Consider the following 11269-nt stretch of genomic DNA (forward strand, 5'->3'; position numbering starts at 1 on the left):
ATTTATTATCTGTTTGTAAACTATTATTATCAAGAAAAAATAAACAAACAAAAAATAATCATAAAAACAGCTTTCGCGAAAGATGCGCACGGGTCCGCCTAGTAATTAGGTAATCTAGTTTAACTATCTTCGTTAATGAAATCAGTACAAATTTTACTCGTAATGAAAATGAAATTTCATTATCACTAAAAATTTGTTTTTACTCCAATTTTACTGGTCGTGTAAAGTGCTTATCTATGATCGTAATGTGTTCTAAATGAGGGACGTCAACATTTTCCTGTGACTGCACTTGCTTTTAATCTACATAGATTTTTGTACGTACGTATGTATTGTATGTGTATGCAGAGTTCTGGCAATCTGAATTTATATGTATGTATAATATAAATATAAATATTTTTTGATTTCAAAATAAAAAAATAGGGGTATATTTCTTTCGATATAGAACAATCCTAGGGGGTGTCGGCATTAAAATTCCAACTTCATTTTTTTGGACCACTCTAATGTATATTGGGCCGCATGAACAAACACTAAGCAATAGCATTTTCTGAAAATTGCATTCATTTAAATAAATTTTACTTTTCACTTTTGGTTTCCTTGGTTTTTCTATGAGCGGATGACAGATTTTCGGGTGATTTTTTTTTCAGGTGAAACTCAGGATAAGGCAGAATATGAAAGTTTTTTACTTGATTGAGTACTTTCTTCATTCATTGAGTATTTTCTTCATTCGGGCGAAGAAAAAAAAAATTGGTTTTTCTTTTCATTTAATACCCAAAATCGATACTACTAAAGTCGAAGATATCACATATAAATTTCGGTACCGATTGGAGTCGGTGACCCCTGTGCGATAGGCCTTAACCGACTCCAATCGACTATAGTAGCATCGACGTAGGGATTGAGTTTTAGGAAATATGATGTAAAAATTTGCTTCCTACATTCAATGTGGTCCTTAATGTACATAAATATATTAATTAGGTTCGCAATTTTTATTTTCCTTTAATACTTTTTTTGTTTATCTAGTAAAAATACGTTGTTTTATGAGTTCATTTAGAAGCCTTTTAAATATTATCCTTTTGTTTTAAGTGAGTGCAACAGCCCGGGCATCGATACCAAAGTGTAACAAATCACACTGGTCGAATAATTCGGAATCTATTGTGGCAGTCCTATAGTTTAGGGTTGCACTTCAAGTTCCTTTTTTTTATACAAAAATTCTTCTCATGATTATCTCTCTGGTCTAGACAGAAAAAGGTAAGAACAGCATTTATGTTACTAGGGTGTTAATTTGGTAAGTATCAATCGAGTAAGAATTTTCAAATCTGTGGCATTGAAAATATACAAGCCAGCAATTTCCGCCTCGCCCCTCTCAGTGTTATAACAATATCCGTTTCTTTGTATTTTGCAGGTGGTCTTTTAGGCCTCCCCACGTATGAAGGCAGCATCAATTAAAAAGGAAAAGGCACGTGCAAAATTTGACGCATAAAAACATAAAGATACATTTAAATTGTACCATTAGATTCTAATATTTTTTTTTTTTAAATAATTTGTTTACATTGCAGTTTGATGACTCCTTAAACTATGTTTTTTTTTGCAAAATCTCTGTGATCGTCAAATGGCTGTGGCCTGAAGCATTTTTAAACCAATTTTGAAACCAACAAAACTACAAAAAATACCTTAGCATTGTTGTTTTTGGTTTCAAAATTGGTCCAGTAGAACCGCAAATTTACAAATTTCTGCAGCATCATAATTTCACGAAGCAAACAGTTTCAAGTTGATGGTCCAAACTTAAAAAAATGAGTAACTAAAAAGTCTTCAGAAGGCTTCAAAACTGCCATAAAATATAATCACAGCTCGCTGAATTTCCTTGCATAAACAACAACTAATTTGTACAGTGTAGTGCATTTGAAATCCGGTTCGCTGATTTGGCCGTTACACACTTTCATCTTAAGTAGAACTTGGATCAGATCAACCAGAAATTCCTCATGTTGACCTTCCGGTATACGTGATAAAAAAGGGGTAATAGCTTTCAAATTATCTACATACAAGAGTTTGTTATTTTCCTAAGTCGATTGCAACAGTGAATAAATAACACAAACCTTTAAAATTTTGCGCGCCCTCAAAGACAAAGGTCTCATTGCGTACCTCCACATTACAGTCCACAAAACCATTTTCAAGCAACAATTTGTTATAGTCAGCCACTGGATCTTCACTGTTATACAACGGTGAAATATATTTCATAGCATCCGCCATATAGCTACCCCATTTTTCTGACTTTGAGAGTTCCATAAACATTTCATAGAAGGGATGATTTGCGACGAAAACGAGTAGACAGTCACCGCCACTACGGCGCAGGAATTGATAGATATTCTGCAAGGCGCGTCTGCAATATATATATACATACATACATATGAAGGTATCGTTAGTGTGATCTTCACCGATCTCAACAGGCTAGTTTACCTTTGATTTTGCACCCAATTCAGGCAAAAGAAGGAGGTGAGGTGATCAAATTGCCCGCACAGGTGTTGTGGCAGCTGCGCAGAAGCGATATCTAACACTTCGAAGTTGGCGCGTTCAACGTCACCATACTTCTGGCGCGCGTAATCGATCATACGCTTGGAAATATCTGTGGCCATAACAGCGAATTTCGCCGGCAGCATTGGATAAATTTATTTCATTAGCACATTGCCAGGACCCGAACCGATACCGATGAGTGTGTCACGCCCATCTGCGCGCCATTTCATAATTTCCTTATATTCCTTAAAAATCTTCTCCGAGTTTGTAGGAGCACTTTCGTTTATTTTGGAGTTACTCGATATTCGCAAGTGGAAGGATTAAACACAATTTCAATCAATTGATTACGAGCCGCACTTATGTACCATTCACTTAATGTTGAACTTTTGATAGTTAACTGAACGCAGCTGTAGCTTTTATAAAGCGTATCTGTTCATCGTTATCATACCTGGGTACACTGCATTATATATTAAGTGCATTGAGCATAGTTGTAATGAATAAATTTTTGCTCGTAAAGAAATTGCATTTCGATTACCAGTACAATTTTACTGATTACTGAACATATTTAACAACTGATAGTTTGAAATCATAGTTAGGCTTATCTCCCGCATGCTGAACAACGGAACTGTCACAGCGTAATGGAGCAACGCCTCTCTCCAGTAAAAATGGAACAGGGAAGAGATGGGGCCTCTCTGCAAGAGTTATATATATTGGCTATGTGAAACCATAATCAAGCCAATCATGTTTTATGTGGTCACTGTCTGATGGAATGCACTAGTAATGTCTATTCTTGTAAGGAAGCTAGAGCGCGTGTAATGGGCGACCCTCGTAGGCATCAGCGTAGACTGGCGGATCGCTCCTACTCTAGCGCAAAACACAAAACTAAAAGTTGCCGCAGTTCGTTCCGTCATTAGGCTAAAAAGCTCTGGCTTTCCATTCAACCCGGCGTACGAATATTCGACAATACGTCAGAGCTTCGTTTTCTTATCGAAATAAATTTATCGGGGCGTTCACACGCTTGCCCCGAACAGATCCTTTTCCACACACACATGCCTAAGAAGGGGCGAATGGCTGCCTCTATAGTAGAGGTCCAATAAATATCTTCACGGATGGATCGAATAAAGATAACAGAATTGAAGGAGTTGTTTTATGTCAGGAACTCTCAATAAATCTCATGTTCAGATCTTTCCACTCTTCATATTCATATCCAGACTCAGGCGAAAAGATCCCTCCTAAAGATGAGTGTTACCAGGAAAGAAGAAGTGCACTGAAATTGCATTACCGATGCAAAGCATGCCGCCGAAGTTGAGCTTTACAAAACTGCTAAAAAGCTAATAAAAAGGGTACCGGAATAGGTGTATAAAGATTGAGAAACCTGAAACCTAGGGGAAAATTATGTGTATTTTCATTTTCCTGGCTGAAATATACGCGATTGAAAGATGCGCGGATTTCAATATAAAACGAAACTAGCTGGAATCGGAACTTTACGACTCCTCAGTTATCCGCCTATTTAGGCCCTAGAGGAGCATTAAAATTACAATTACCACTTTCAGGAAATATGTACATTCAAAGCTTTGTTGGGAACCGGCCACCTATCTAGCAAGATACGGAAGGCATTTTCATCTACTTATTACCCGAGCCCTAGATAATATTTTATCAATATGGTCCCTGTTTGCGTCCAAACACTTTCTCGGTTAATTTGTACAGTGTAGTGCATTTGAAATCCTCTTCATTGATTTGGCCACTACATAGTTTCATTTTAAGAAGAACTTGGATCATATCATCCAGAAATTCCTCATGCTGACTTTCCGGTACGCGCGATAAATACGGGCTAATAGCTTTCAAATTATCTATAAGAATTTGTAATTTTCTTAATTCGATTGCAACAGTGAATAAAATAGCACAAACCTTTCAAAGTCTGCCTGCCAGCATAGACAAAAATCTTATTGCGTATATCCACGCTGAAGTCCAAAAAACCATTTGCATGCAATAATTTGCTATACTCGGCTCTCGGATCGCTGCTATTATATAAGGGTGCTACAAATCGCATAGTATCTGTCATATATCTACCCCATTTATTTGACTTTGATAGTTCTATGTACACATCAAAGAAGGAATGATTCGCGAGAAAAACTAGTAGACAGTCACCACCACTACGGCGCAGCAATTGATAAATATTCCTCAAGGCGCGTCTGCAATAAGTATGAAGGAAGTGTTAGTGTGATTTTGACCTACGGCAAACAGGTGAACTCACTTTTGATTCTGCACCCAATGCAAGCAATAGAAAGAGGTCACATGATCGAATTGCCCGCACAGCCGCTGTGGCAGCTGTGCGCCAAGAACGATAGAATACAAGATTGCGCATTCCCGCAGAATGACATTTGTGGCAACGGGTAAACAAAGAATATGGCGAAGAACAATGAGTTGACAGTTGTGAATTTGCAGTGAGAAAACGTGTTTTCTTCACGATTAACCAATTTCTCAAGCCATCTTTGAATATAGAAAATTAAGCACAACGTTAACCTTCTCCTGCCGGCAGAACTCTACCCACTTTCTGGCCAAGGCGTCGACGTGCGGAAACAAAAAAAACTGCATTTGGGGGCTTTACCCCTAAGGCTGCTGCAATTCAACACATGACACGACATTTTTATAAAGTTTTTATTACAAATAAAACGTTTTTTACCATAGAACGCACGAATTACTTCGATTTTTCACTTGAAAGTACACAATACGTTTGCAATACGTTTGCACTTGTTTCTAAACAAAAAGTTTGTTTACGTATTGCCATAAACGTCAAAGTCGGCAAAACCAAAGTAGCGGTTTCGGGAATGCGCCACCTTCAGTTCATTACACCATGGCTGTGCGCATGTGATGTCCAACACTTCGAAGTGCGAGCGCTCAGAGTCGCCATAGTTTTTGCGCGCGAAATCAATCATACTCTCCGAAATATCTATGGCCCAAACAGCATCGAATTGCGCCGGCATAATTGGATAAATGTATTGCATCAGTACATTGCCAGACCCCGAACCAATATCGATGAGTGTGTCACGTCCGTCGGCGCGCCATTGCATCACTTTCATATACTGCTGCCAAATCTGCTTCGCGTCGCGACGCTGCACAGCGCTGGCACGACGATAAAGCGAGGGCTGATTCATGATATTTACTATGTAGGTATGTGTTTTCGTTTTCTTGTAAGTACTCGAAATTCGGAAGTGGAATTCTCGAAAAAAAATATATCAACCGACCATGAGCACATAAAGCGGAGAAAAAAACACTTAGCGGCACTTCCTACTCCCTTTTCGATCGCTTTATGTTGAATTATTGATACCTAATTGAATGCTGCTGGAGCTTTTATATCGATCCCGGTCGTCACTGTGATGAGGTCATTTGGAAGCGTACAGCACAGTGTTCCCGCCATAAGTCAAAAATAAAAAAAGCTATCTTGAAAGCTGTTCTCTGTCTTTCGAACGACTAATTGAAATATCTGCTAACGAGGAGGTCTTAAGTGTATTCTTTTTAAATTTTAGTAATAAATTTTCTTTAAATAAAATAAAATTAAAATTAAAAAAAAAAAATTTACGATAAAAAACCGAAAATTTGAAGAATATGAAATTAAAAAAATAAGTCATTATAATTGTTATTAATATGGAAGCCTTTTATAAAATGAAATTAATAAAAAGAAGAAAATTTAATTAAAAAAATAAAATAAACTTTATTTTTTATGAATAAGGCCAAATATGTATAACTTGCAAAAAATTTTATGAACTAAAATAAAAAAAAAATTAAACAAAAACTATTAAATATTAAAATACAATTTAACAAAAAAAGAAATAAATAAATAAAATAAGTTCATAAAAATTGAAAATAATATATAATTTAAAAATAAAATTAAAAAAGAAATAAAAAAGTTTCTAAAACTAAATGAAATTAAGAAAAAATCATTTTAAAATAATCAAATTTAAAATTGAAGGCAAATTCAATTATAAATAGAAAAAAGTTGAAAAATAAGTTTCTAAATATTAAATGAAATTAACTATTATTTTTTAAACAATTAAACCTAAAAAGTTAAAATAAATTTAAATAAAAATAAAATAAAGTCCATAAATTCAAAAAATCTAAAATTTAGAAAATAATTCAATTAAAGAAATAAAAGAATTAAAAACTCAAATAAAATAAGTATCTAATAATACAATTGAATTAAAAAAAATGTCTTTAATTTTAAAACAATAAAATCTAAAAATTTAAAGAAAAATACAAAAGTGGACCTCTGTTGGCGCGAGCTAAATGATATACACCTCCATTTGGAATATGTTCACTTTCTCTTTCCGTCAAAACATTTTTTCGCCCATGAGAGTTGACAAGGGAGCTTTTTTTCTGTAAGACTTGAAATATTTCTCTAAATATAACCTAAGAAATTTATCATAATTACATAGTGAAATATCGTAGAATTTGCATCTTTCGAAAATGCCGTTATATGGGATTCAAAAAGTAGCAAAGAATTTTTGAGTGTGGCTAACATCAATACGTGCTCTAAGTTAAGGTAAAATCGATTAAGCGGTCACTGTGATACCTTATTTTCATTATAAGTGCCCTTGACCACACCTATTTATTATTAATAACAAAATGTTTTTAATGTCTTTTTACAAAAAATACCGTTATATAAAACGTAGGCGTATTTTTAATCCGATTAAGGCTTTTTCGTTACCAATCTAGATCAAGACAAAGAGTAATAAGCGTACCGAGTTTATCATTACGTTTTAGAGAAAACGATTTTTTACCTTTGCTCCAAACAAGTGGACCAACTGTGCATGTGACGAATATTTGAATCTATTTCTATTTAAGTTAATATGTTGCTCGCTTTTTAAATCAAACGCGTTAACGCGTTACCCTGTAGCTGCACTTGATTTTATTCGCTCAATGTTGAAATATTTATGTCGAACCGGTTTTTTTTTTAATAAAAATTAACTTTCAGTTGCATTTCGCTTATCTGCACTTTGGCATCTATCATTGCATTTGATGTAATAAAATTATGACGTTCGCCGGAGAGTGCTTTTTTATGACTAACCACTTTAAGTTGCTAAAGGCATCAATTAAATAAAGGAAGAATTAAGTGGAACAAATTAATACATCTCTGTACATATGTACATACGTATGCACATACCTATGTAGCTACACAGTCGTCCACACCACTTCCTACAACAACATGACCAACAACTTCGTTAGCATCCAATATATTCAACCTAATATATTAAACAACCTAATATCTTAAACATTCGACATTTTATTTATTAATTATGCGCACAAACAATAACATGCACAATTAATAATGTGACACCAAGTTGCATTTATACAGCAGCGTTGTCAGGCCTGTCAACTTGACTAAAATTCTGCCATTTTTCACTTAAAATCACACTTTTGAAAAAAATATAATATTTCAAAACATTTTTGTGAAATATGGCACCTCATAGCTAAGGATAATTGGCAGCCCTGTTGATAACCTCGCTTAAACTCAACTAACCAATATTTAACCATTGTAAATATAGAAGCAGGCTCCCCTAGAATATATTCAACTCGGCTTTGAAATCGGTTGGATTTAGACCGTTCACAAATTCACTGGGAGCGTTCACTTTGGCTGGCTGTTTAAAAAATACTACGTAACGTAGCGTTATCAAAATTTATAACTTAAGTTGTTTAAATACGGTATTATCGATTACTGTAACTATTTTTAGATGTGTAAACAATCAGCTCTCGGTATGGGTTAAATTTGTGTTAAGCCAGAAGAAAATTTGTAATTTCTTCCTGTGCACCCAGCAGAACATCTGTAAATGCTTCGAGTGTGTACAAATGAACATTTCTGGACTAGGGCTATTTAAGGACCATTTCGTGTCTAGTTCACAACTAGTGTAGGACCATTTCGGAACTACATAGTTCGGCATCTTTTTGTGAACTGTTCAGGACTACTTCAGGATTAGTTCGGGATCATTTCGGTACAAATGCTGAACCATTTGAGCAAGTTTCGGCAACAGTTCGGGATAATTTTGGGATAGTTTGAAACTAGTTAAGATATGACTATCTCACTTAGTAGTACCAAACTACTGCATCGAAACACCTACAATGATACTGGGGTGTCTCTCAATTCAAGAAAAACCAAATTGATCACCTGCGTTCCATACGAAGGGTTAACAACGGCTGGGATTACTTCCCTGTTGAAACTAGCGACCGCATGCGCCTTGCCGATGCCCCAATGATTACAATTGCAATTTGTAAAAGTCTTTCTGACTTGTCTTAATGAGGGAATTTTCCCGAAAAGATAGAAGGTCCAAAACCTAATCTTAATACCAAACGGAAATATATAAGCAACCTGGGGAACCTTCTTCATCCTACCGGCCAATATGCATATAGGACACACTCGAAAAAGTACTCTCAAAAATTATTTGCGACAGGTTTATAACGATCGCGTGAGTGAGACACTTTCTGTCACCATACCAGTTAGGCTTTAGGAAATCTCGTACAACAACTGATCCCGCTAAGTCCGTGATTAACATAGCCAGAGAAGCCACAGAAGGAAAATGTGAAAGTTGGGCTGAAGCGATGAGCTTAAAATATTATTCGAAAATACTCCTTTCTATGTATCGCGGCCAACCTCGTGAGGTAATACGTTGAAAGGCAGTGACGCGGGAGGGGGGAGTGGTCTGTGGAGAGGTTTTAGTACGCAGCTGTGGCTGTGAGGCTGCAAGTCGTGTACACTACTATGTTGGTATAGTAGTACTCATGACAGTTCTCTCTTCACGGCCGTCATCCTAGGAAAAAACCCGTCCCTTGACGAAGAACGATGAGAAGGCTTTGGAGGCTTCTAAGAGATGTTTTCAGTTCTTCTGAGCTTTTGTATACAAAGATAACGGCTCCAACGGCTATTCAAACTAATTAAAAGTTTGTTGCATAATCTAAATTAGCATAAAAAGCACATCAAAGACTATCGACCAACGAAAGCTATTTTTCATTTCTTCGTCACACATCAAAGTATGTACTGCCTGTGCCAGTCACCAGGCACCAGTCGCCAACAGAAGCCGATTCGCCATAGTTTCAAAATCAATTTTTCAATTCAACTACTACATAAAATATTTAGATAAGTAAATAATTGAAATGAGCAAATGATAGAGAAAATCGAAAGTAACAAAATCAAAAACAAATAAGAAAAGCTGGAGCGGAGAGAGTGGAGTGAGAGTTGCTTAATAAATTAGCCCAAAACGAAGTCAATGATGCGGAAATGAAACAAACGAATAACAAATTCCAGCTTCCGGATGATGCGCCTACCAGCGGCCAATTAAATGCTTAAGAAAGCGAAGCATTCGCAAATAAATACTTGCCGGAACTTTGGTGGGCGTCGGAGTGGGTGAACGAGAAGCGGGCCAAAAATTCATTACAAACAAATTAGCAAATAAATCAAATTTCAATACGAAAATTGTTTGCGTAAACAATTTTACAAATTTTAAAGGACTAATAGTCTTAGGAGTAGACAGCAGGCAGCAGTGAAACGACATTCGACTTTGCAGCGAATTGAGTGGCGGCAGCAATTAATTCAAACATCAGCTGGCTGGCTGACTTAAGCGTTGCTTGTGATAGAAACAAACGCTATGCCTCGCCGCGCGCCTTCAACTCCCACCCTCATGCTTGGGGCTGATTGATTCACGACGCTCGAGAACTGAGTGATGGCTACACTGACAAGCGGCAAATAGCGCTGCATACCAGCGGAAACGAATGTGAATGGATGCACTAAACTCGCACTAGATTGCTGCCAGAGGAATTGCCATTGGCACTACAACAAAAATCCCTTTCCTTCCATCCAGTGGCAGCAAAATTCTTCAAAAATCATTTATCTAAATTAATTCCTGTCGTTTACATTTGAAGAAGAAATCAAAGATTAAGACAAACATTAGTTTTAACCTCTCTCCCGCCGCTACATCCGTTCACTCTCAGGACACTTCATCGCTCTACAAAACTTTCCTCGCACTAAGCACCAAGTTTGTTGGTTTTGTTTTTCGTCTGGGCGTGAGATGCGCTTCAAATTAAATACAGCAAGCGTATAATAAATGACATGCTCACTCACATCCGATAACCTCTGCTGTTATTGTTGTTGTTGTGCAGATTTCTTCAAAGATTTCGTCAGAGATTTCTATCATCAACATTGAAGTGTGCAAGTGTCTGTGTCTTCAAGTTTGTTTATTTGTATGGCAATGTGTCGCAGGAGTTTGGGTAATCTATGCTTGCTGGGGTTAAAGTTGCCAACAAGCTTACGCACTGACGTCAGTCTCATGCGTACTATGTATGTATATCCAGTAACCCTTGCTCGAAATGTATGTATGGTACATACATATGCTAGCTGCCACGAAGATTTCATTGGGGAAAATCGCAATTGTTGAAAATTTGCATATCGCTTAGCGATAATAACTCATTTTGAAATTCCGTCGCTACATTTTCGAAAACAATTAAAATTTTTACGTGTACACGTCGAAATAGGCAGCGATATTTATGGTTGAATCATGAGTCTGGGAGGGCGTGTAGTAAGCAAGCGTACACTGAGCAAAATCAGCGTAGATTTGTTTTTGGATAATTAAAAAAATTATTGCAAGGACGGTTACGCTTTGAAGTGGAACTTCTTTGTCGACGGCTGGGAGTAAATGCAAATATCGATGTAACGAAAAAGCGACTCGATCGTTAGGCTCTAACTCCAAACTCCAATGAAACGAAAAAGCTACAGTGGAAG

At 36.5% G+C, this 11269-nt stretch overlaps 1 protein-coding gene and 1 pseudogene across 1 annotated transcript; both read right to left on the reverse strand.

Annotated features, from left to right (window-relative positions):
* Positions 1–1780: 1780 nt before the first annotated feature.
* LOC118742085 lies at positions 1781–2873 on the reverse strand (annotated as a pseudogene).
* A 1288-nt stretch (positions 2874–4161) lies between these two features.
* On the reverse strand, positions 4162–5660 carry LOC118742086 (juvenile hormone acid O-methyltransferase-like). Its single transcript, XM_036474050.1, has 4 exons — positions 5343–5660; positions 4760–4833; positions 4414–4697; positions 4162–4355 (listed from the first exon to the last, which is right to left on the reverse strand). Exons 1-4 carry the CDS (start codon positions 5658–5660, stop codon positions 4162–4164), a joined length of 870 nt encoding a protein of 289 aa, XP_036329943.1.
* Positions 5661–11269: the final 5609 nt, after the last annotated feature.

The sequence above is a fragment of the Rhagoletis pomonella genome, unplaced genomic scaffold (assembly GCF_013731165.1).
Source record: "Rhagoletis pomonella isolate Grant_MI unplaced genomic scaffold, Rhpom_1.0 Rhpom_scaffold_00006, whole genome shotgun sequence".
In the NCBI taxonomy this organism is placed as follows: Eukaryota; Metazoa; Arthropoda; class Insecta; order Diptera; family Tephritidae; genus Rhagoletis; species Rhagoletis pomonella.

Bases quoted from the DNA above. Each gene is read 5' to 3' on its own strand.
- LOC118742086 (XM_036474050.1), bottom strand. From the start codon at position 5,660: ATGAATCAGCCCTCGCTTTATCGTCGTGCCAGCGCTGTGCAGCGTCGC. The intron at 4,834-5,342 runs GTGGCGCATTCC...CTTGGCGCACAG, and splicing joins CATGGTGTAATGAACTGAAG to CTGCCACAGCGGCTGTGCGG. The intron at 4,356-4,413 runs GTTTGTGCTATT...AAATTCTTATAG, and splicing joins TGGCAGGCAGACTTTGAAAG to ATAATTTGAAAGCTATTAGC.